The sequence below is a fragment of the Prionailurus bengalensis genome, chromosome C1 (assembly GCF_016509475.1).
Source record: "Prionailurus bengalensis isolate Pbe53 chromosome C1, Fcat_Pben_1.1_paternal_pri, whole genome shotgun sequence".
Classification (NCBI taxonomy): Eukaryota; Metazoa; Chordata; class Mammalia; order Carnivora; family Felidae; genus Prionailurus; species Prionailurus bengalensis.
The window spans coordinates 24,506,854-24,533,095 of NC_057345.1; the positions used below are offsets into that span (position 1 = coordinate 24,506,854).

General features: G+C 48.1%; 1 protein-coding gene across 3 annotated transcripts; it reads right to left on the reverse strand.

Annotated features, from left to right (window-relative positions):
• Positions 1-322: 322 nt before the first annotated feature.
• On the reverse strand, positions 323-25,675 carry BSDC1 (BSD domain containing 1). Of its 3 annotated transcripts, none has more exons than XM_043574407.1 (11): positions 25,627-25,675; positions 24,988-25,048; positions 20,020-20,136; positions 17,033-17,200; positions 15,325-15,379; positions 12,483-12,598; positions 11,983-12,051; positions 11,743-11,821; positions 9,964-10,443; positions 3,323-3,426; positions 323-1,866 (listed from the first exon to the last, which is right to left on the reverse strand). In XM_043574407.1, coding segments are annotated over exons 1-11 (1,284 nt in total). In that variant the 5' UTR covers positions 25,629-25,675; the 3' UTR covers positions 323-1,833. The 3 variants fall into 3 exon arrangements, with proteins under 3 accessions (XP_043430342.1, XP_043430341.1, XP_043430343.1); XM_043574406.1 differs by lacking the exon at positions 25,627-25,675 and adding an exon at positions 25,315-25,362; XM_043574408.1 differs by lacking the exons at positions 11,983-12,051; positions 25,627-25,675 and adding an exon at positions 25,315-25,353.
• Between the last annotated feature and the right edge of the window lie 567 nt (positions 25,676-26,242).

A 26,242-nucleotide genomic window follows, 5' to 3' on the forward strand; every position in this document is an offset into this window, starting at 1 on the left:
GGAGAGGAGAAAAATGACCAAGAGCAGCTGGAACCACGGTGGCTGCAACTTCCTTTCCGAATAAAAGCAGAAGCGTTGGGAATGCAGAAGTGGTCTCTTGACTCCTTGTCTTGGTAAGAGGCCTGTTGGGAGCCCTATCCCTGCCTCATCCCAAAGTCTAAGCTGTCTGAGATGAGGACCCAGACTTCCCCCCAACTTCCACCATCCCTGCCCCTTCCCCGGGCTCCAAGCAGAAAGCCACCCTGCGCACTGTGTTCATCCCGCCCCAGCTCCAGGGCAACTGCTGTTGGGGACAAGAACGGACCCCCAGACACCTTCCAGCTTCTGTTGAATCTCTTTAATGCTGTTAACGGCAAGTCTGGAAAAGGTTCAGGACAAAGTTCTTTTTTCTTTCTTTTTTAATTACAAAACTAACAGCTGTTAGAATCTTTTTTTTGTTTGTTTTCCTTTTTTCTTTCCCTGGCTACAAAATACTCTGGGGAGATGCATTATAATTTAAAATATATAATATTGCACAAACAACCAAAAAGTTAATTAAACTAAAGAAATAATTACAAAGAGAAAAACCCCATCCCATCAAAAAAAAAAAAAAAAAAAAAGATTCTCTCCATCCCACCCCCCTCACTGAAGGTTTCAAGTGGAACTGACCACCACTCTCTTGGCGTACCTGACCACAATCCCTTTAAATCATTGGTGAATACACCAGATTATGTACAAGAATCACCAGAGCAGCATCATGAAGCACCAGGGTCTCCAGGGATTCCTGCAGCCCCTCAGTCCTCCAAGAGAGGAATAGCTTTACCAGAGCAAAGGGTGAGAGCCACAAAGACCGGGTCTATCTTCAGGAAGAAGAGCTTTTGCAGAAGCCTGATAAGGTCTCAAGAAGTTCACCCCCAGCATATCCCTTCAAGCAGCAGAAGGGCTGAGGTGGAGAAGTTGGGCTTACCAGAGTTGTAAGGACTCAGCTTTGATCGCTGCTCTGTACCGCCGGTAGCTGGCTTGTGTCCTAAGCTACAGGGGGGTCGAGGTGGGTAGCTGGTTGGACAAAGTATCCCGCCAGGCAATGCACAGAAGGGCCTGAAGTGACCCCCTCCCTTCTTGGGGAGGGGAAGAAATGCAAGAGCAGACTCTTGCAGGTGGCACAGCTGGGCTAAGGACTTGGGTGCATCTGACATGAAGAAGCCCTGGGAGAGGCATTGGGGACATACCGGCCTGGGCTGGACGAAAGGGAAGAGGTGAGAACTTGGGGTTTGGTCTCTAGATTTGGAACCACAAGGAACCTTTCTGGGAATGGAAAATGCCTGGGAAGGGGAGATTCCCAAGAGAGGCAAATTTCCCAGAGACGAATGCCTCTCACTCACTGGGATAGGAACCAAAATGTGCTTGCCATCCCTGTCTAGCTAGGACAGGTGGGATGGCCCTCCTTGCCTACTTTTGGGTGGACAGAGTGTTCTCTCAGCTTCCTCCAAGAGACTGGTGCTTAGGTCCTGCACAGATAGAAGGGCTAGAGTTACCCCTTGGGACTTCCCAGCAAGAGTCCCCAAGAACAGTGGGCGTTCAGCAGAGAAATGTAGGCTCTTCTGGTGAGGGGGGTAGGGCTCCTCCCCTTTGAGTCATCCTATGGTTGGCACAAGTCAGAGTTCCTGGTTTGGATTCAGTGAGCCCCTTCCCAGATGTAAGCAGAGGCCCAAAAGACCAGCAAAGAGCCACCCAGAGGTCTGGTTGACAGAAGCCATTGGGGGGACATTCTCAGTCAGTGTCTTCCAGGGCTGGGCTGAGGTGAGCGAGGGGGTGGGAGGTTCTGTGGGCGGGGGAGCTGCGCGCTCTGGCCCCTCATTCCCAGTCCTCCCACTCTACATCTTCCAGCTGCGGACAGGAGGGGATAACGGAGAGCACAAACACATATTTACTCCTCTGAGTCAAGCCTGGACCCAGCCTCCCCTTGCTGCCCCCATTTCCAGATAGCCCTCCCCTAAACATCCTCCCCCAACTCCCTGCACACCCCGCCCCCCACCCCTTGGGCCACACCTTGCCCCCTAGGAGAGTGAACCACTGTCTTAAGGAACACGTCTGGGAGCAGAGCTGCCCTGTGTCCAAGTGGTGGGGCTGCTGCTCTGATCATTCCAGACCCAAAGGAAATGCTTCCATCAGCCAACACTGGACACTGGGAGGGGACATCCTGCTTCCAGGAACCAACTCAGTCAATCCCTTAAGGAAAACTTGAGAGTGGCCCCGTGATCAGAAGCAAGGTGGCACTGTACTGCAGGTGCTCACAGGGTCTTCATCAGGGGCTCCAGTGCCCTAACTTCAGCTGAAGTCTCTCCAGGGAACTTTCTATCGGCCTGCTGTCAGCTGATCCCCGGTATGATGGGTTGTAGAATGACTGCCTGGGTATATGGTGGCCAGGTTTTACAGAGGGTCGCAAAGACCCAGAAGGCATTAAGCCCCTGTGGCATGATAGGGGATCATGGGCTTCTCTACCCTGAGTATAGTGAGGTCATAGAAGCAAAGTACTCATGGGTAGGTCTCTACCTCTCCCCAGGCTTCAGTTTTCCCATATGGAAAACGAGGCCCTGCCTATCTTTCTAATCTGTTTACCTCTTTACAGCAGGTTTATGAGCTACATGATAGAAGAAATCATGTGATTCTTGTGTAACAGTGGGAGTAACACTGACTTGAATGTTATATGTCTGGGTTGGAGCCTCACTCTTGCCACTTAGCTGTGAGAGCTTTTTTCCCTGCCTTTCATTCAAAAATGACTCCTCCTTGATTTTGGCAGGTAATAAAGAGTTAGAGTAATAAGGCCTCTGAGCTTCTAACTGGACTGGGTTTTGTGGTGGCTTCAGTAACATTCACTGAGAGCTCACATGTCCCAGGCACGATGCCTAACATGTCTACATGCATTACCTCTCACAGCTTATGTGCTTCTAAGATCAATTCTGTTTTCGATGGGAAAACAGAGGCTCAGGTTAAGTGACTCGCCCTAGATCACACTATCTTTTGTCTCCAAGGCCAGGAATGTATCTGTTCAGGTCCCATCCCTGGGAACCATGAATCAGAAGATCTGGGGCAGGGTTTGGAGTCTACATTTTTTAGTAGTTCCTCAGGTGACTCTGATGCAGAGCTAATGTCAGGTACTCTCTCACCATCTACCCTGGAACTGAGGGGAAACAGAGCCTGCTGACGGAAACCATTCAGGGCCTGAAGCTGCCATCTCAGGAACAGGGATCCACCCTGAGGGGACAGTTGCACTTGATGGGAGGAGTCCTCAAACACTGGGATCATTGGGCTTGCTTCCCTGTGGCCAGCCAGGCCCACTCACCTCCCCAGAGGCATCCACTTTGGAGAGTGCCATCTGTACTTCTTCTTCAGTCATGTCCAAGTCAAAGTCCTTCTCCCAGTCCTCACTGATGTCCGTGCTTGAGCCTGGAACCATGATCCACAGTGTCAAAGGTAGGAAGGGGTATGTATGAGCAGGTTGTAGCTGGGGGTTATGGCACTCTTCAAAAGGGCCTGGCAAATATACATCAAAGCTCTCACATTCTGTTGTCACTCTGGCTCAGTGATTCCACTTTTAGGAATCCATTCTAAGGAAAAATCTTGGATTCAGTAAAAGATTTAGCCAAAGGGATGTTCACTGTAGTGCGGTTATAGTGATGAAAATTAAAAAAAAACCTGGGGCACCAGGGTGGCTCAGTCGGTTAAGCGTCCGACTTCGGCTTGCGTCATGATCTCACGGTTTGTGGGTTCGAGCCCGGCACCGGGCTCTGTGCTGACATCTCAGAGCCTGCAGCCTGCTTCTGATTCTGTGTCTCCCCCTCTCTCTCTCTCTCTCTCTCTGCCCCTTCCCCACTCATGCTCTGTCTCTCTCTCAAAAATAAATAAAAACATCTAATAAACAAACAAACAAACAAACAAACAAACAAACAAACCTGAGAGTCCACTGACAGGGAATTACAAAAGTAAATAAATGGTATAGTCACATGATGGAACATTATGTGGCTTTTAAATGTTAGGCTGTAGAGCACTTATATGCATGGCAAAATAATCTAAAACGATTAAGTGAGGAAAAGTAAGTTACTAAATAGTGAAGAAGCACTTTGGCCCAGAGGCTCCCAGGAGCCACAGAAATCTTCTAGAAGACATAAACAATGAACCTCTTCCTCTTCACTCACTCCACGCTACCTACACTGACCTCGCTACTCCTGAAACACACCAGACACATTCCTGCTTTAGGGCCTTCGCATGGGCTGTTCCTTGTACTTAGAACTCTCTCCTCAGACATCCACAGGCCAATTTCCTCACCTCCTTCACGCCTTTGCTCAAATCCTACCATCTAAATGTGGCCTGCCCTGACCATCCCGCTTTAAACTGCAACCCACTTCCGCACTCTGCTCTCTTTATTCTTTTTTCCATTGCATTTATCACTTTCGAACATATTACATCATTAGACTTAATATGCTTATTGTCAATAATAGAGGAACTAGAATGTGAGCTCCCTGAGGGCAGGGTTCTTTGTTTTCCTTTCTTAGGTATGCCCAGTGCCTAGAATACAGAGTTTGCACCCAACAGATATTCATGGACCCTTTTCTAAACCAGGGTTGGCAAACTACGGCCCATGGACCAAATCCAGCCTACTGCCTGTTTTTGGAAATTCAGCTTTGGAACACAGCCCTTGCCATTTGTTTACATATCGCCTATGGCTGCTTTCCTGCTACAACAGCAGAGCTGAGTAGTTCTAACAGACTGTATGCCCCCAAAGCCTAAAATATTTGTGATCTGGCCCTATACAGAAAAAGTCTACTCATCCCTGCTCTGGGTGATTCTGATGCCTGCTAAGGTTAGCAGTCACTGCTCTAAACATTCATTATTTGGGTAGGACTTCTTAGAGGGAACATAAAAAAATGTCCATGTGGGGGCGCCTGGGTGGCGCAGTCGGTTAAGCGTCCGACTTCAGCCAGGTCACGATCTCGCGGTCCGTGAGTTCGAGCCCCGCGTCAGGCTCTGGGCTGATGGCTCAGAGCCTGGAGCCTGTTTCCGATTCTGTGTCTCCCTCTCTCTCTGCCCCTCCCCCATTCATGCTCTGTCTCTCTCTGTCCCAAAAATAAATAAACGTTGAAAAAAAAATTTTTTTTTTAAAAATCTCCATGTGAAGGTTATTACTAAGAAGAAAACTACAAAAAGAGTTTTTTAAAAAAGAATATGCAGAAAAAAAGTATATGTATTATAAGTCCATTAAAAAAATATGCTCAAAGGGGCACCTGGGGTGACTCAGTTGGTTGAGCATCCGACTTCAGCTCAGGTCATGATCTCGCGGTTCGTGGGTTCGAGCCCTGCATCGGGCTCTGTGCTGACAGCTTAGAACCTGGAGCCTGCTTTGGATTCTGTGTCTCTCTCTCTCTCTGCCCCTCCCCTACTCATGCTCTCTCTCCCTCTCTCAAAAATAAATAAGCATTAAAAAAAATATGCTCACAGATGCTTGTACACAGAGAAAAGATGTGTAAAATACCCACAAAAATACTAACAATAGTTACCTCCAGGTGATGAGGTCATGGGGTAATTTTCTTGGTATTTTTTTTTTTTTTTTCTATAATGAACACATACTACTTTGTGACTTTTTTTGTCTATTAAAAGCATATTTGAAAAAAGTAGGTCCCTGATCTCCCAATGGCACGACCTGTAAACACGTCCTTGTTTCTTGTACAGCTTGCTCCTCACCAGGCACCCAGGCTCTGAGACCTCCCCTGAGCACTGCCTCTGTGCTCCTTATAAGGGGTCTTGCTCTGTTCTCACTTCCTAGCCACAAGCATCCTGGGTCTCTGGAGCCCTGTAGACCTCGATGGAATCTTTACTTTTTTTTTTTTATCTATTGTGTAGTCTTGGGTAAGTTATTTTGGGCTTCAGTCTATTTATAAAACAAGGATAAAACCACCCTCTTTGCAGAGAACCACAGGAGGAGCTTATTATGCAGATACCTGCCTCCCCTTCCCCCTCATTCAGATTCTGAACGTCTAAGTGGCGGCCCAGAACTCTGCATTATAAATAGATTCCCGGGTAATTCTTTGTAGGCCTGGGCCTGCAGTTTGAGATCCAACAGTGTTAAGATTAGAAGTGTCGATGTGAAGTGCACGTAACACACATACACATAGTGGGGATTTAACAAATGGGGGCCGTTAAAGGCACGGTCTCAGAGTTCAGTAATTTTGCACGTGGTCCCACGGCTAGCCAGGGCAGACTGGCAACCAAGACCAGGTTCTTCGGACTCCGCATCCAAGTCTCTCTATGCCTTCAGGACATTTTGGTGGCACACACCTGGCTGGCTGTCAGTGTTGGCTTCCTGTGAGTTATGGCTGATTCCTCATTTCAGAGGTGTGGCCATGGCCATGACCGCTTTCCCTAACCTCAGCTTGCCCTCTTTTTCAGGCTTTAAATGTTAGGGCAGTCCTTCCAGGGGTGGAAAACAGAGTATCAGCTTACAGTTTTGGAGCACCTCACACCCACCCTCTGAGGTGGGTATTAACAGTCCCAGTTTTCAGATGACGAAATGAAGGCTTTGAGAGGCAGAGATGAGAACCAGGGCTGTCTCTGCCATGTGCCTCCTCCCACCATCTTGTCCTCTCACACAAGAGTACTAACATCTCCATTACACTGTGCATGTGGCGGAGAACTGAGCTATGCCAAAACAATTTAAGATTTCCTGATGGAGTTTGCTTGTTTTTTTAAGAAAGGGGAGTTTTCAGGTGATTACTAACCTCACAGTGTTGTCACTCAGCTCATTTTCTTCCGTTTAATTGGATCTCTGCTTCCCCAGAGAAGAAATGGAGGCAAAAGCCACTCTCAAGTCAGTCATTGGTGAAGTAGGGCCTTCAGCCCAGGGCACCTTCTGGTTTGCAGGCCATAGGCCTGTCTCAGTCTCTCCTTCCCCTCCTCCTGCTGAGGGAACCTGAGCAGGGTAAGTCCAGGCTCTTAGATTAAATGGCTCTTGGGTCAAAATGCAGGTGGGAAGCAGCTGTGCAAGGACAACGATTGCCCCACTGCCCCTGGACTGTGGGAGACTGTGTGGCTAGCCTACCCCAAGAGACTCTGCTGTGTCCAGAGACCAAGCCTCTCTTACGTCATCTGAGATGCAGACCTAAGAGAAAAACGGAGTCACTCACCGTCTCCAAGCCTTCATTATTTCTTTTTAAGATGCACTCTCTCTACTCTGTTCCCACTGTCCTCCTGTCAGTCCAAGGCCCCATCTTTCCCGACTAAGTGACTGCTTGTGGTGGGTCTTCGGCAGCGATAACCCAGCCCTCCTGCAAACCCCCGAGTGTCAGAGGCAGCAGAGCAATGAAGAGCTTATGCCACAGCTCCCCCGTAATCTCATTTTGTCCCATTTCAACCCACCACTCATTTTTCTGACCCTGCTCTCCCACAGCCCAATTCCAATGGAGCCTACAGTATTTTTTTTTAATAAAACAAAAAATTTTTTTTATATTTATTTTTGAAGGAGAGAGAGGAACAGAGGGTGAGGGGGGAGGGGCAGAGAGAGAGAGGGAGACAGAGAATCGGAAGCAGGCTCTAGGCTCTGAGCTGTCAGCACAGAGCCCAATGTGGGGCTCAATATCGGGCTCAAACTCACAGGCCATGAGATCATGACCTGAGTGAGCCAAAGTCGGACACTTAACCAACTGAGCCACCCAGGTGCCCTGGAGCCTATGGCTCTTTAATCCAACTGTTTCACTGTCTCTCCTTCCCTTTCCCAGCTCCAATTCCATGAGCCACAATTCTGATCACTTTTTTGCATATACTTGTGGACTTTCTTCTTTTCCTCTACTGATTTCCCCCGGCTAAACTTGAACCCTGGTTAAATCCAGCTCCCCATCTATTCTGTGCCTGCACCTAGCTACTGACTGTAGCTGGACAAAAGTACACCAGTGCTGACTGGTGTCTCTTAAAATTCATGACTGCTCTCTCAAACGGGCCCTTAGTACCACCCAGCCAGCAACTCCATACCACCTCTTGGGTCCCTCACCTACTCTTCCACTTTCCCAAAGTACTTTTTCATGCTTTTCTAAATACTTAGTGAGTGGGTGGTTGATCTCAAGTTTCCTACCAGTAAAAAAAAAAAGGGGAGGGGGGCGGGAAATCACACAGACCTCTCTTGGGCTTCTGTGAGGACTGTGATATGCATATCCAGTGTTAGCACAGAGTGATACAGACATATAGAAAGTGCTCAGAGATAGTACCTTTTATCATCATCATTTCCCCAAAGCAGGGCTCTACTCATATTTCTTCCCTGATTGAGGACCTATTGTGAAACAATTACCCCCAATTTGTAGAGGAATAAATGGGGCTTAGAGAAGATCAGTAACTTTTCTGAAGTCACATGGCTTAGGAGCAAGATTGGGATTTGAACCCAGAACTGTTCAAACCCCAGAGCCTGAGCCCTTAGCCTCTGTACGCGAGGCTCTTTGTACAGGTCAGGCATCTACCGTGAGCAGCACGCCCTGCCGCTTTATGGCACCAAGTCCAACGTTCCAAGTTTGGCTAAGATTTTAAGTTCTTAAGTTCTGCTTCTGAGTTAACCCATCTACCCTTCTTATTCCTCCCTCTCTTGGGAGATAATACAGCAAAGTGGGCTTTACTCACCACTTCTCCTGCCCATGGCCTCTGCCATCTGGACTTTGTAGGCCCCTGAGCCCTGCAGCTGCCCTCAACTCTTCACCTCTCCTATACAATGCCTGTCTCCTCAGTAAACCAACCGCTGATGCCTGGAGCCTTCCTTCTTTCTCTGAACTCCTCCAGCATCAAGCCTGCCCCATACAGCTTCATGTTTCATCATAAAGACTGAAGCTTTTGCCCCTCCCTCCTCAGTGTCTCATAAAGAGTAGGTAGGAGCTCAATGGATGACCTCACTGAATCAGAGCCAGAAGGAAAGCATTGTGTTGGAAACTGGAAACCCTGTGGTTTCCATCAGGGAGCAAGGGGAGGGGTGTGGTGGGGCCAGTTTCCCTTCCACTGCAGGAAACCAGTCTCTCAGCACCAGAAGGCCAGGGCTCACCTGCTGGGCAAGTTTTGTGGCTGACTGGTACTGTGTGTGTGTTTCAGGAGAGGCCCTGGTGACAATCAGCTATCTCTGAAGAGGGATTCTGGATGTGGCAAAACAGTCGACCCCAGAGCTCTTACTGTCTTTTTCTTCCCAGAATTAGAGAGGTTCCCCTTTGACAAAAACTCAGAGTCTCCAGTCTCAAATTTCACTATACAGATAAGAAACTAAAGCTTTAAAACTTAAGCTGGGTCACAGAAAGTTCATGAGGATTCATTTAATTCTTTTTTAAACTGTATGTGTTTAAAAAAACACGTGGATTTCGTGCTCCTAATAATGGGATAAGCTTAGGGAGGCTAAATGACTTTCCTGAGGTCAAAAGGGTGAGGACCCCTGACAATCAATGACACAGGGATTTCCAACCCAGGGTAAGGCTTAATTGTCCAAACGGACAGTGTGGTAGTTACGGGCATAGGCTCTGAGTCAGAGACCTGGGCCTGAATCTGGGCCTGCCACTTCCTGGTCATGTGAATTTGAGCAAGTTACTTAACATTTCTGAGCCTCGTTTTCTTCATCTATAAAAGAAGGCAATAATACCGACCTGACTGGGCTGTGAGATGAAATGAGAAATTAAATGCAATATAACACACTAAGCCCAGGACATGGCATAAACCTTATTCTGTTGGACCTAAGACTCCAACGATTGTAAGATGCACTCTTATTTCAGAGCATATGTACAGCTTGGATGAAATAAGGTAATAAATACTCAACAGATAGCAGCTGTCACCATCATCAGTATCACAAATGAAAGGGTGAGGAAACTGGCACCACAAATGCTTCTGGGATCCTAAAGAGACAAGTCTGCCTTATGGGGTAACAACTCTTGCTTGTCCCCCTCCCCCCTGCTCCCTGGGATTTTGGCCTCGACTTACCTTTCTTTCCATTGTTAGAGGGCGTAGACTTCCCACTGTCCGAGTTCAGCTCAAACACCCGTAAGTCTGTGAGTACCTCCTCCCTCAGAGTCTCTACTCTGGCTGGAGGCCTAGGCTCTGGGCCACTGGGGCGGCCAGCAGGGGTGTGGGGCTTGAACTGAGCTGGGGGCGGGGGTCCAGTCTCACCCACATCCACAGCCAGGCCCTGTTCCTCCAAAGATGCCTCTAGCAGCTTCTGGGACAGGTCCTTGGGCAACACGGGTGCCTCAGCTGCAGTGGCAGGTTTGGCGATCTGGGTCACGGGGGAGATGCTCTCACTGCTCTCTGAGGGAGTCACCTCTGTTGGAGGCTCGGCCGGAGTCATCAGATTCTCTTCACAGGGGCTCAGGGGGCCAGGTCCTCCTTCAGGGGATGTGGAGGTTTTGGCCACAGGAACCTTTGCCTCTTTTGCAGAGGTGGGTGAGTCGCTCACAAGCTCCTCTGTTGAGAGAGAACAGGAAAGAGGGCTATGTACCCTGGTCAGCCCCAAGACAACCTTGGAGCTCTGAAGAGCTCTCAGGTTCGCACCAAAGCTTACTCCGATCAAGACTAGAGGGTGCAGTTTCCTCACCCTTTCCCCATCACGGTTCCTCTGCAGATACTTCCTGCTGGTCAAAGTCTCTCCTACGCTGAGGCCTAGCATATGTCTTGTGGACACTCAGCTTCTGGCAGCACAGCCCAAGACGGTATTATAGATTCGAAAGCTAAGACTTGACAGTCAGTTCTGGGTTCAGGCTGGGCTCTGCTCTATCCTCAGTGTATGATCTCGGGCAAGACACTGAACTTTTCTTTAACTTACCCCCACTTAATAAATGTGTTAATAGCATACAGGTGGCTCCAACATACTATCCAAAGTTGAGCTACCAGGTAGAGGAGGCTGAGCTCTTAAGCGAGTGGTTCCCAAACCTGGCTAGGCACGAACCATTACCAGGGGAGCTCGTTAAAAATGCAAGTTTGGGGGCGCCTGGGTGGCTCAGCCTGTTAAGAATCTGACTTCGGCTTAGGGTCATGATCTCACAGTTCATGAGTTCCAGCCCTGCGTCAGGCTCTCTGCTGTCAGCATGGAGCCCACTTTGGATCCTCTGTCACCTCCCCTTCTCTGCCCCTCCCCCACTCACGTTCTCTCCCTCTCTCTCTCTCAAAAATAAACATCAAAATTTTTTTAAAAAATTTAATGTTTATTTATTTTTGAGAGACGGAGAGAGAGAGGGCACGAGTGGAGAAGGGGCAGAGAGAGAGGGAGACACAGAATCTGAAGCAGGCTCCAGGCTCTGAGCTATCAGCACAGAGTCCGACACGGGGCTCAAACTCACGAACCGTGAGATCATGACCTGAGCCGAAGTCGGTGTTTAACTGACGGAGCCACCCAGGTGCCCCACCCCCCCAAATTTTTTTAAAGTACAACTTTGGCCACACCCCCAGAGTCTCATTTAGAATGGGGGAAAGGGAATCTTGAATTCTGATAAGCCTCCTAGGTGACTGTGAAGTGGCTGGCCCATAGGCTGGCAGGGGAATCTGTTGCTACTGACACATGTGATTTCCTTACCTAAACCGGGAATTCCGCCAGCCCAGGCAAACTTTTCCTTTTTAGTTCAGCCTATCCTCAGCATGGACAAGCGCCGTATACATGCCCTACGCTTCCCTGCATGCCAGGTCTCTCCGGTGTTCAGAGATGGCCAGATGGTCCCTACAGGCAGCACAGGACCTGTTACTTGCCCATCACCTTTCAATATCTCTTACCTTCTTCCTCCTCCCAGCCAGGCTCTTCAGAGATGCTCTGTTCTGCCCGTTGCTTCAGGGCATCCCTCCGGGCCTGCTCCTGAGTGTGGGGGAGATGGCCAGAAGCAGTCAGGGCTCACTCTCCCCAGACCCCGGCCCTGACCCCAGAACTCTTGGTACCTTGTGCCCCTTCTTCCCTCAACAAAATCCAGTCTACTTCCCCAAGGGCTGAGTGGACCTCCCCGGGCCAGGCCAGCATACCTGCTCTAGTTGATGGACTTTATAGAAATACCGATGCCAGAATTCTGAATGGGAAACAGCTGCTGGGACCTGGAGGGAGGGGACAGTGGAGATGAGACTTTGGGCGTGGTTGTGTACGGTCTGTGTCCCCAGCCTTATCAGCCTGCTCCCAGCTGCTCTGGATTTAAGATGTGGCTCCGTTGGCTGAGCGGTTTTCCTCAGAGCACTTAACACCCTTCCATCCCCAGACCCACTTTCCTGGCCTAGCTTGGCCAAGAAGAGAGAAAAGAATTCCCATCAGGTTTTGCTGGCCCTTCCATTTTTCCCCTGATTGCCAGAAGCCTGGCGAATCAGCTTTGCCCATGAAGAGTCTTGGCTCAGGACCTGGCTGGTCTGGCTCTAGAGGGTCTCAGACTGCTCTCTGGGCCAGGTAACTGCAGTGACTCTAGCTAGATATGTGCCTCCCACCTCCTGACACCTCAAGCTGAAGCTGGGTAAAGTCCTGCCAGCTGGGCCCTCACCATCTTGGTGTAGAGGGCCCGGATGGAGGGGCTGCCTACAAGGAGCTCTGAGATCTCCCCCTTCTTCTCCTCCAAGCAGAACTGGGAAAGCCAGGCGTCAAACAATTCCGGGGGCCCTGCAGAGGGACAGACACTGATGGTCAGTTTTTTGGGTCTGGAGAAAGAACACCGGGCCTACAGAAAACATATCTAAGCCCGGACATGGACAGTGAGGAAAGCTTAAGGTTTTTTTTCAAAGCCATTTGGCCAAAGGTGGGGGGTCGGGAAGGGTGAAGGGGTGGGTAGGCCCCACTGGTATCACGGCATAGCATTTAAGTGATCTCTAGAACGGGCTACTATCTGCACGTTCTCATGCTGCTTGCTTTTTAGCCCATTGCACTTGGCTACTGAACGCCCTCCTCTCCGAAACTGTTCTCAGGTCCCCAGGGACCCCCATGTTGCCAGTCTAAAGGCTACTTCCTGGGGCACCTGGCTGGCTCAGTCAGTTGAACGTCTGACTCTTGATTTTGGTTCAGGTCATGACCTCACAGTTTGTGGGATTTAGCCCCCTGTCAGGCTCCATGCTGACAACACGGGGCCTGCTTGAGATTTTTTCTCTCCCTCTTTCCTCCCCACTCCTGCATGCACACACACACTTTCTCTCGCAAAAATAAATAAACTTAAAAAACAAAAATAAAGGCTACTTCTCTGCCCTCTCTCATGTGACCAGTCTGGCTTCTGACCCTGGGAGCCACTGTCGTCCTCGTGACGCCCTCTTCTCTTCTGGCCTCTCAGTCTTCTGTGATTCCCCTCCCACCTTTCCAGTTGTTCCATGTGAGTCTTCAGTGGCTCCTCTTTTTTCCTCTCCTTATGTCTTCCCATTCTCTATTTTCTCCTAAGATAACCTCTACTAAGCCACAAGTTTTAACCTCTCCCTGCCCCAACAACTCCTCAATCTGTCTTTGCAGCCCAGGCTACCCTTCTGGGCTCCAGAGCCAGGGGTCCAGGTGTCCTCTGGAAACTTCTATCAGCTCAGGTGCAGCAAATGCAACGTGTGCTCATTTTCTTCCATCCCTAAACTGTCCCACCTAGTTATCCACCAGAACCCTGGGTGCTGTCCTGGACTCCTCCTTTATCTGATCGCCCTGGGTTCCACCTCCTCAGTGTCTTCCACACCTCATTCTTCATTCCACCTGCCACTCCCTGGGTTCTGGACTTACCTCTGACGTGGGGATTCCTGCCAAGCCTCCTACCCAGTCTGCCCATCTTTCTCTATGCTTGATGGCTCTTTTACAAAATAATAAAATAAGATAAAATAAAATAAAATAAAATAAAATAAAATAAAATAAAATAAAATAAAATAAAATAAAATAAAATAAAATAAAACAAAACAAATAAAATAAAATAAAATAAATTAAATAAAACAAAATAAAATCTGATCACCTCAGGCTTCAAAACCCTTCGGTAGGTCTCTAGGGAGGGCTTTTTATTTATTTTTAATTTTTTATTATTATTTTTATTAAGTAAACTCTATACCCAATGTGGGGCTCGCACTCACGACCGTGAGATCAAGAGTCATTTGCTTCACTGACTGAGCCAGCCAGGTTCCCCTGGAGGGAGGGCTTTTTAAGCTAGGGTCCAAGCATGGGCTTCACAGAGGGTCAAAGACCTCCCATATGGCATTATAAAATTTTGTGGAGAGGGGTGCCTGGGCAGCTCAGTTGGTTAAGCGTCCAACTCTCGCTTTCAGTTCGGGTCATGGGATCGAGCCCAGGCTCTGCACTGAATGGAGAACTTGTTTGGGATTCTCTCTCTCTCTCTCTCTCCCTCCCCCCCCCCTTCTGCCCCTCTCCCCTGCTTGTGCTCTTTCTCTCTAAGTAAGTAAGTAAAGTAAATAAATAAATAAATAAATAAATAAATAAATAAATAAAATTTTGTGAAGAGAGGGCCTGTCATTTTCAACAGATTTTTAAAGGCCTTTGTGACTAAAAAAAAGTTAAGAACCACTACTTTGAGCCTTTTAGGACAAAAATTCAAACTGCATGGTCTGGCACCCAAAGCCCTTCCAGTCCGGCCCCCACCAGCAGCTCTCATTGCCATCCCTCCCTCACATGCACCCCTTAATCTAGACTTCTCAAATGCAGGACCTTAAAATGTCCTACTGCCATGCTTGAACACCTTCCCCCACTGCTAAAAACAAAATCAGTCTACTTGTTTTTCTTTTTAAAGTAGGCTCCACGCCCAATGTGGGGCTTGAACTCATAACCCTGAGATCAAGCGTGGCAACCTCCACCAACTAAGCCAGCCAGGCGCCCCCCAAACTAGTTTACTTCTAATTTATCCTTAAAAACTCAACGTAAGTGTCACATCCTAGGTTCCCCAGGTTGCACCGGGTGCTTCCCTTCTGGGTTCCTACTGCCCCTACCTCTACTATCCTTGCTTTATTCATTGTTTCCTGTCTCTCCTTCTTAACAGCAGGTTCCTGGAGGTCTGCACTGGGGTGAGGGTTTGAGTAACTTCTGAGCTCCAGTTCCCAGCCTGGGGCTTGCTGCATGAGAGGGGCTTGGCAAACAAGCGCCAAAGAGAAGGCAGGCAGGGCAGCAGGGCTGGGATGGAGCCTGAGCTGAGAATGAGGGAGCAGAGCAAAGTCTCTGCAGACTGCAGAGATGAACACAGTCTGGGTTCAGGGAGGAAAAGGGACTGTCAACCCATCCTACCACACATAAGGTACACTCTAGTCCCACTCTGGTCTCTCCACACAGGAGGTGCTGGGCCACTGCTAGTAGAGACCAACAGGGTGCTCATCCCAGATTCCCGTGGTCTCCCTTCCCTGCAAGCCTCCCCCTCACCGCTACCCCCTCACCATCTGGTTCATTGCAGTAGGTTGCCGGGTCTGACTGCAGGCTGTAGAGGCGAGCCTGTAAGAAATAAAGAACAGAAATTCTGGAGTGCTAGGTGGAGAAAGCACCCCCTCTCTGACAGCATAGTCTACCATTGTTGTTGATTTAGGTGCTCAGAGACTGATCATTCCCCTGTACATTTATTCCCATTTGGAAATCAGCCTCAACCCAGCCTCTCCCCTGCTGGCTGCCAGACCCCACAGGGCACCTGTCAGCTTGCCCATGGCTAGAAAGGGGAATACTGGGCTAGGAGTGAAAAACTGAGGCTCCTGGAAAAATGGTCTCCCCTAGTATTCCACCTGGGGAATTAAGATACAGTGTAAGCAGGCTATAAACTTTATGTATAAAATGCTTTTGAATTGTGTGAAACCTGAAAAACATTAGTGCAAATACACTAATAAAGTCCAAATTCATGGGCAAAATTTGAAATAATGTATCTCCCCAAATTAAAAGCATTCATCAAGAACTTCTTTCTTTTTTTTTTATTACGTTTCTTTATTTTTGAGAGGCAGAGAAAGACAGAGCACGAGTGGGGGAGGGGCAGAGAGAGAGGAAGAAGACACAGGATGGGAAGCAGGCTCCAGGCTCCGAGCCGTCAGCACAGAGCATGACACGGGGCTCGAACTCACGAACTGTGAGACCAGGTCCCGAGCCAAAGTCGGACGCTCAACCGACTGAGCCACCCAGGCGCCCCAAGAATTTCTTAATTCCATAGCCAGTCTGCCGAGTGAATTATCTGCCATGTTCCCGGTAAGGCCACAGGAGTGGCAAACTTTAGCTGGTCAACAGAAGACCCCACCTCCCCTCCTCAATGTTACGTGGAGCAAAGGCCAGCTGTCTGCGTTAGAGCTTCAGCAAGTGGCTTTGGTGACTTACAGCTGTTAGAATTTAAAATCCTACAATTTAGGAAATTTCACACTCCCACTCAAATGTCCACTAAGTGGTGGTATTGATACTAGTGCTGGCAGATATGCTTGACAAATCAGTAGGTTTGGAAAGGAAATTCAATGCCAACCTGCTGTGACATCACGCTGTGAATTTAGGAGAAAACACTCCATGAACCGTGAAGAAGTAATGTGAGAAGATAAAATGTGGAAGAAATACGCTACCACTGTTGTTGATCTAAGTGCTTTGAAGACATCCTCCCCCCATACGTTGATTCCCACTGGAAATCAGCCTTAACCCAAACGGGGAGAAGATCATACCTGTACAGCATTCCTTATCAAGGCTGAAAGCTGAAAGGACTCCCCAAGAGCAGCACTACAGAAATGACTGGAATAATTATGCTCTGTTCACTTGCAAGAATGTAAATAATTAAAAGGATGGTAAGAAAGATGCTGATATTTTTTATATATGTTTTTACAGCAGGTTATAAAATTCGATGTATAAAGTGCTTTTTTTGTTAAAACGAAAGAGTTCAAACTATCTTTACCAATGTTTGTAAACAAAAAGAAATGAAAGGTTATAGCCAAACAAGAAATAAGTGGTTCTCTTTCAGTGATGGGATTATGGATTTAGCGATAATTATCTTCTTGATTAGTACTATTCTCCAGTATAGTTATACACATATACTTATTTTCTGGCCTGAACACATACTGCTTTTATGAGTGCACATTGGAAGACGGCATCTAGTGCTGTTAGGCACCTGCAGGGGAGGCTGCTAATGAATACCTTGGTGCCATCATAGGGCTCAGCTGTGCCAGAGGGTGTGCCCATCAGGGTGATGACATCGCAGTCTATGGTCTTGTCTGGTGAGGGAGCGAAGGTGTCGGAGATCACCCCTAGGAAGTCAGACAACCCCTTCTTCATCTTCTCTGTTGCCCCCGAGGAGCCTTCAGTCTGCAGAGAGAAGCGGAAGAGGAAACAAGTGGCCCAGGAGCAGGCTGCAAGTTAGAGTTTGGGCTACTGAGGGGTAAAGCGTCAGGGGCAAAGGAAGCATCAGGGGTAAAGCATCCCTGTGTAGGGACCAGGGAAGTGCTCATGGCCTCTTACCCCATCTCTGAGGTTGGAGAAGGACAGAAGTAGCCAGGGTCTCCAGACACCAGAAGAGGGTGTGGAACAGGACCCCGGTAGGCCTATATAGTCAGAGCAGAACTCCCTGACTCGCTGTTTCATCAAAATTTCAAGGCTAGTCATAGTGATCAAAAACTGGCAGGAGAGGGGATGCTCGGATGGCTCAGTTGGTTGAGCATCCGACCCTGGATTTCGGCTCAGGTCACGATCTCTCAGTGCGTGGGACCGAGTCCTGAGGTGGGCTCTGCGCTGACAGCAAAGAGCCTGCTTGGGACTCTCTGTCTCCCTCTCTCTATGCCCCTCTGCTGCTCATGCTCACTTGCTCTCTCTCTCAAAATAAATAAATAAACATTTAAAAAAATGGGCAGGATAGGATGCATGCTGTACACACTCTGTGGGGAAGGGGACCTGGGGGTGGAGTGGTGGGAAAGGTACTAGTTTTGGAGACCTAACCCCCTCTGAGTCAGCTTCCTGATCTGTAAAATTAGGACAAACAGACTTCCCTCAGAGGGCTGCTGTGAAAAATAAAAAAGATCAGGCATGTACAAGCCTGGCATAAAACAAACATCTACTAACTAGCAGTACTGTAATATCACAATGTCATCATCATTGTTGCTCAGGAAGTAGAACATTCTCTATGAAAGACCGGGGACATATGGGCAGGATGAGAACACATATCCTTGCCTAGACGCAAACCTGGGACCAGCTGAGGGCCAACGTATGCATTGTCTAGAAGGGGCAAGTGAGACACCAAGCTTGAGCCACACTGGCCGGGATATCCTTGAACAAGCAGAAATAGGATGCTGACAGGGCCAGGCTCTAAAAACCTCGCGGAAACCATAGCATTTACTCCTGATTAGGCTATCCAAGCATTTTACACCCGGAATCTATCAGCATGCCTGGCACATGCTAGCACAGATATACAATCATATTTGTCAAATGAAAAAAAAGGAATAAATAGCCACTTGGGTGGCTGAGTTGGTTAAGCGACCGACTGTTGATTTTGGCTCAGGTCATGATGTCACGGTTCCTGAGATGAAGCCCCACATCAGGCTCTGAACTGACAGTGAGGAGCCTGGTTGAGATTCTCTCTCTCCCACTCTCTCTCTGCCCCTCCCCTGCTTGCTGGATGTCTCTCTCAAAAATAAATAAATAAACACTAAAGAAAGAGAGAAAGAGAGAGAGAAAGAGAGAGAGAGAGAAAAGAAAGAGAGAGAAAGAAAGAGAAAGAAAAGAAAGAGAAAGAGAGAAAGAAAAGAAAAAGAGAAAAAAGAAACAAAGAAAGAGAAAAGAAAAGAAAAGAAAAGAAAAGAAAAGAAAAGAAAAGAAAAGAAAAGAAAAGAAAAGAAAAAGAGGCGCTGGGGTGGCTCAGTCAGTTAAGCGTCCAACTCTTGATTTCAGCTCAGGTCACGATCTCACAGTTTGTGAGTTCAAGCCCCACATTGAGCTCTGTGCTGACAGTGCAGAGCCTGCTTGGGATTCTCTCTCTCTGTTCCTCCCTCACTTGTGCTCTTTCAAAGTAAACTTTAAAAAAAATAAAAATAAAATTTTAAAAAGGAATAAATAAACGGAAAAAATGAGTGGCGTCTCTGCTGCTGGCTGGACCCTAGCAGTTCAGCAGGATTACTATCTGTCACTCCTGCTCATGCTCATGAGTAGCTGTGATTAGCCCGCAGACAGTATTTTACAAGAGGAGTCAACAAAATTAAGGTTGGCTAAAAGAACTCCAAAACATGTTTTTCATAACATGGTTTCTAATCTCAAGGCAACTGATTCAGCTGGAGATCAGATGAAGAAAGTGCAATTTCCCCAATACTAAAGGAGAAACTGTTCATGCAAAACCTATATATTATACTTCATCGGAAGCTTGAGCTTTGCAGGGATAGCCAACCATACACTATTTTCACTTTTCACACTCACTTTAGAATCTAAATCCTATCTCACAAGAAGATTCTGCCACACATCTTTGATTAATAAAAACAGGGCCCGTAAGAATAGAAGTTGGCACAACCTTTCTGGAGGGTAGTTTTGCAATAAATATTAAAAGGCCTACAACTGTACTCACCGTATGATCCCTTCTAGTATTTTATTATAAAGAAAATATGAAGGGCAAAGATTTAGCAATCAGAATGTTTACTGTAGCTCTGTTTATCCAGTACCAGAAAAAAATGAAATAGGAAACTAGGAACTGGTTAAACCTACAGAACAAAATAACAAGCCATTTATGATGCTGGAGAATGAGGTTTGCAATGATTAAGCCAGAAAGTAGGTTATAAACCGTGATATTCAGTTGATTCCAGTTTTGAAAAAGAAAGTGGACAAAGTGAAAAAGAATGAGGAACATACTCCCCAAATATTAACAGTCGTTACCTCTGGGAGATGGAACTAGGTCTTTCTTTTTCTTTTACTTACGTGTATTTTCTAAACTGTCTACAGTGAATGACTTTGCCAGAAGGAAAACATTTGCTAAAACAATACAGAAATGGGAGAGCTTATTAATACTTATTCTATATAGCTTATTTGCTTGACAGACATACTTCTTTCAAAGTGGGAGCCTATGGGGGAAAAACAATCACCTAATAGTAGAAAGGTTGGGGTATCAGGCTGTGAAGGACAGTCACTCAGAGCGTGAAGGGAGTACTCACAGCTAGCTTCTCCTTGACCACACTGGCTGTGGCTGCAATGGTGCAGGCCGTGTCATGCTGGACCACCTGGGTGAACTCTGTCAGGTCTCGCTTCATGAACTCCAAGGCTTCGGAGGACTACGGGGAAGACAACAGAGGGATGACAGAGCCAGCTGGCTCCACTACCCTTTGTTCCTGTTCCCGGGGCTGCTTCTATCCCAGACAGACACATGGAAACCTCAAGTGACATGGGAAGCCTCAGCACAGAAACAATGATTGCCTGTCCCAATCCCATGACCTGGGATTACCGAACAGCAGAGAGTACAAAGGGACTCCCTGCAGCTCTGAGAATCGGGATGAGACTCAGTCCTGACCTTTATAAGCTCTGGGGCCACAAGTAACTCTCATCTAGTTTCAGTTTTCTCCTGAGGGAGGTACACTAAATCGGTGGTTCAAGAGCAGACTGGGGAAGGGGGTGCACACAGTCCGGAAACGAAACAGACTCCGATGCATTGCTCTGAAATCCTTTAAGTCATGACATTTGTTTCAAATTTCAAGTAACCTGAAGAAAAGGTGTGTGATTTTTTTTTTTTTTTTATCAAGGGAAAGTGTTTCTATTTTTATTTATTTTTTATTACAGGGAAGTTCAGTTGAAATATGAGGCAGTATGTGAACTTATTTGTCTGAAAAACTAAATAAACATGTTGTACTAGTGACATTAATAATTGACAGAGCGTTTATGAGCGATTCTTGGCAATTTAATACCCGAAAAAAGGTGTGTGGTTTTTACATTCCACAAAGGGGGTGTTGAGAGAAATACTGGATTGGATTGCCTCCGAAGTCTTGCTTCTACCATTCTAGGGTTCTATTCATCCATAGAGATCCTTCGGGCAGAATGAATATTTGCTTCTGTCAGGCCGACCGGCTGCTCACCCTGCACTCAGACCAGGTTTGAGAGAGCAGGCCCTCAGCCCTGGTCTGAGTCTTGCCCTGCTTTGTTTCACCCTTACCCACTCTGGGGTACCTTCCCAAACTACCTCTGTGCTCTCCTGGCAAGCCCCCTCATTTTGCACATGGAGAGTCACCTGAATTTTTTTTTTTTTTTTTTTTTTGCATTTTTGAGGGTTCTGGTGACTTTTTTCTGGTTTTCATCAGCCTGGGATGAAATGGGGTAGTCTCATCTATCAGCAAGAAGCTTCTCTGGGAGTGGGAATCATGTCTCCATTTCAGACTCAGGACTCTAATTGGAGTGGAGGGGCCATTTATGCTCTACCTCCATCCACTCTGCCATTCTCCATCCTGGTCCAGGCCAGCCTGCTCTGTCGAATGGACTCCTCGCAGGTTGTATCAGATACCTCTACTGCCTTCTCCTTGTGACACTGCTGGGAGCTTTGGAAGTCAGAGCAGACCAGGTTGCTCCTGCTTTACATTCTACAGTGCCCATAGTGTCCTATGAGCAAGTATACCATCTTTCCCTTCACTTACAAGGCCCATATAATCTCATCTCTGGCCCTCATCCTCTACCACTGCGTCCCTCACTGAGCTCTAGTTGGCTTTCCGCACGTTTCTCAGATGCTCTAGCATCTTCCTTACCTTCATGGTATTAGAACATATGGTTCTAACTCTTCCAAACAAATAAATGAAAAAAACACAACAAATAAACCCCTTCAACTGGTTAATTCTGGTTTCTCCTTCAGATCTATGCTTAAATGTCACTTCCCTGGAGAAGCTTCCCTGATGCCACCTCAGATTAGGTTGGGTCCCTGCTTCATGTTCCCAGGGCACCTGAATGTTCTCTAACATTTGTCATACTGTAGATTAGGATTACCTGTTCCAAGTCTAGCTTCCTGGATAAACTGAGTTCCCTCAGCACAGAACCCGTGTTTTTTGTTCACCGATGCTTTCCCAGTATGTGACACAGAATGCAGCATAGAGCAGGTGCTTAAATTTGCTTGTTAAATTTACATGTACCGGAGCAATTTTAAATAACCATTAGCATGATCATTTGATAAATGGCTGTCACTAGACTGTGAGCTCTGAGGGGACAAATATGAACAGACATGGTGCCTGCCCTCAAGAAGACCGTAGTCTAGTGGCAAAATGTTCATAGAACAGTGTTGATACACAAGGGCAGAGTGGAGACCAGTGTATTATCAGGAAGTTGGAAAGACTTGGTGAAGGGAAGCCTGGACTGAGGCCTAAAGAATGAGCAGGAATCAGCAAAGGAAGCCTGCCTGGGGCATAGTAGGGCATAAGGCTTACCGAAGCCCATGTGCATTTCAGTCCTAACGAACATAAAAGGTAAAGCAAAACTGGTTTCGAATAAAGCTGGAGAGGTTGCCAGGGGCAACTATGGAGGGCCTGGTCAGCCCTGAGGGTAATGGGAGCCACCAAGGGTTTGAAGGAGGTGGGACATGATGAGCTTTGCCTTTTTCACAGGTCACTCCAGTCACTGGCATGGAGTGCCATGGACGGGTCCAAAAGTGACAAGAGTAGAAGACAGAGGAAAACCAGTCAGGAGGCTGCTGCTGCAATAGTCCGGAAAAGAAAACAGAATATGAATAAGGACAGTGCTGGTCAGGATGAAAGGATGGGACTGGTTCAAGAAATATTCGTCAAAAAAGGTAGATTTGGTGATTAAATGGATGTGTTGACTGAGGGCAAAAAAGAGTCAAGGAAGGGCCACTGGCTGCTAAACTAGGTGCCTGGGTGGATGCAGGGCTGCCAGCTGAGGGAGAAAATGCCAAAGGGGAAGCCCGCTTAGAGAGAGGGTGATGACAATGATTTCGGTCCTGTAGCATGTGTGGCGTATCTGGATAGTTGTCCATCAGCAGCTATTCTCAAACACTAAAGTTCAGAGTAAAGGACTAGGAGTCACTCCATCATGGAAATGGAGGAGGTCACCCAGGAAGCGTTTGTAGAGTGAACAGAGCAGTGAGCGGAGGACAAGACCCCTCAAACACTACACATTTAAGGCGCAGGAAGGGGAAGTCATGAGACAGTCGGGAAAGAAAAGCCTGGAGATGTGGAGAAGTGAGAGAGAAGCATGCCACAAAGCCAAAGGAGTAGAGTTTCAAGAAAGAGGGAGTGATCACTAGTGTCAAATGCAGCAGAAAGGTCCAGGAAGATAAGGGCTGAAAACCACCCACTGGATTTGGCAAGCGGTAGGTGAAGCTGAGTGTGTTTACAGATAAGCTTGTATGTGGTAGCTGCAGGGATGGGGACGGAGTCATGAGAGATCACGCTGTTGATCTCAAATTATAAACAGTAGGAGATGAGGTTGTCTCCCAGAGGTAAAAGAAGAAGCAGTTGAACAGTGGACTTGAGGAAGAGTTAGGTCTGGGGAAAGTTTCTGAAGGCAAGGGGGAAGAAAAGCATATCAGAGACTGGAAAAGCTTGCTGGGTGTTGCTCAGGCCTGAGTAAGGTTGGTGAATCTGTGGTTGGGCCAAAGAGCAATATGACTTTCTCTATCGCTGTCTGTGGGTAAATGCAAGCACACACGTACACTATAGGATGAGGTAAGATGCACAGGAAGGTACATTATAGCACCATCTCAAACTGTTGTCTCCAGGGCAGTATGCTAAGGGGTGCAAGGGAACTGAGGGTCCTGGGAATTGAGTGGTCCAGATGGAGCCAGGATGGGAAGGGGGAAGGAGGCAAGGCCAGGAAAGCACTGCAAGACCAAGAAAAAAAGAAAGAAAATGGAGGTAAAAATGGATGGGTGGTGTTTAAGGGATTTCCCCATCACCCTCCTCAGGACTTAATAAAAATAACTCCAGCTTATATACTATTTACTGTGTGCTAAGCATTGTCCTTGGTGCTTTACACATTATCACTCAACCCTTACAATACTATCAGGTAGGTATAATCAGTACTCCCATTTTGCAGATGAGGAACTGAGGCCTAGAAAGGTTAAATAACTTGCTCAACTTGGTCTAACAGTAAGCAGCTGAGAGCGAGATTAAGTCCTCTTTCTGAATGGGGTAACTGTCAAAGGCAGAAACAACGTCCACACCCCTGCTTCAAACTGGGAGTTCCCCAAGAACGAAGACAGAAAGCTAACCAACTATCTATTTTTCATGAGTTATGGTAAGACCAGCCTTGAGAGAAACACACAGGAGCCCCTCGCACACCTGCTGAATGAACGTCAGACTCTCCTTCCAAGAGATCGCTCAATGGAAGTGACCTTCTTTGAGGTCTCTTCAATTAAACTTCCTTGTGAAATTCTCCTCGTGCTTATCAACAACGTAAACAACTCAGGGCATTCTTAGATTTGCTAGGCTGTAGCTGAGAGGCTGTCCAGGACTGTATAGGCTAAAGGAGGTATTAAAATGCTCCCAGAGTAGAGGACTGATTTAACCAGAATCAGAAGCCTCCCGAGTCTGCCCTGAAGCAGGACTCACCCCAATTCCCTGAGGTAAACGGTAATTAACTTTTTTCACTGGGGCCCGCTTTGACAAACTAGCACGGAAGGGAACAGAAACACACAACAGCATTGTCCATTGGTGGAGCAGAGCCTCACTCATCCCACAGGGATTGCTGCCTCCCTGCTAGACTGAGCTTCGTGAGGCCCAGGATTGCAGCTTATCCTCAGGACCTGTCACAGAGTGCTGGCTGTGCCATTCTAATACCCGGATGACTAGAGCAGTTAAGTTTCTATCGCTAGCGTTCTTCTTCAGGGCCTAGATCAAATGTTCTCTCTTCTACGAAGCTGTGAATTTCCTGAGCTGGAATAAACTGCTCTTCCTATGGATTCCTACAAAAGGGTCGCGCCAGCCTTTAAACCAACATGTATTTCACCGTGGCTACTGTCACACTGGCCTGAGTCGGGGTCAGTCCTCCCTTACACCGATAAGGTGTAACAGTAGAGCTCGGTGGGCCTCATCTCGAAGGCCTGGCGCCCACGTAGGTCGGGCGGGGCCGCTCGGACCTGGTTGCAGTGAGGCGGAGCGAGGCCCTGCCGGAGGAAGGGCGCCGGCCCGGCTTACCTTCTCCTTGACTGCCTGGTAGCTCTGCTGCAGCCAGCTCCGCCACCATCCCACGTCCTCCCTGTGGAAGACAGACACATCTGGCGGCCCTGCGGTGCGACTCTTGCCCGCGCAACGATCGGGTCTCAGTTTCCCCCTGAGATGTGGTCCGCGGGCCGAGACTTGGCAGACCGCTTCCCCACCCCCCTCACACTGCGACTCCACCCCGCCTTTTCAGTTCCGTCCACTCGCGCGCTGGCCTCCTGCTCCCCACGGGGACCCTGGCCCAGCACCCCGGCCCTCAGAGAATTCAGGCCCCAACGCCGGAGAGCAGGATGACGGGCTCACCCTTCCGCCATCTTGCCCGCATGACATCACCACTATTTACTGACCTCTGACTTCCGACACGGCACCGCCCCCTCAGGCACCGCCCCGGAGCGCTCGGCCCAATCCTCGCGCTGACACCGCCCCCAGCCCAATCTCCGCTCCGGTCCACTACTGGGCCCCGCCTCCTTGAGCTCCGTCCAGTGTCCGTCTACAATTCGCCCTTCAACTCCGCCTCTGGACTCTTGGCCCAATCCTCACTCAGTTCGGTTCTCAGGGTCCACTCCCCAGCGGTAGCCCTACCCCCCTACAACAACTACTTTTTAATCAACGTACATCGGATACGGTGGCTGCTAAGGGCCACGTTCGTCCCTCTAGCTGGACCGCGGAGGCGCGGGAGCGGAGCGGAGAAAGGGAGGCAGCGGGGCTGGAGCTCGAAAGTCTGGACCCTAGAGCTCAGGTCTAGGACCACCCCCCTTTATGAAACAAGCCGCGTAACAGCTGCTTGGGGTCTCTTCGGGCTAATCCAACAAGCGCAGAGCGGAGCCCTGGGCTACGGTCTGCAGGTGTGTGGAGAAAATTTCATCACAGTTAACTTCCATGAGGCTTCTCGAGGGGCTCTGAGGACGTTAGGGAGATAGACACACATTCACCTATCTCAACTTTTGATAGCCCAAATCAGAACTTTTTGAACTGGAGCTGAATGTGGATTGACTTGTGAAAGGGAGACAGGGACAGAAACTTTCTGCATCTGCTACCTGTCAAATCCCATGGCCTCTTGTCTGTTTAGGGGCGTAGCTTTAGTAATTCCCCCACCAGCCATTCCGTTTTTTCTCTTTACATGATTGTTCCTGTCGTCATACATGGTATTTCTCCCACATTAAAAGCATGGAAATAAATGTCAACCCTCTCTTGACCCGACACCCATTCCCTAATTCCCTTTACAGCAAAA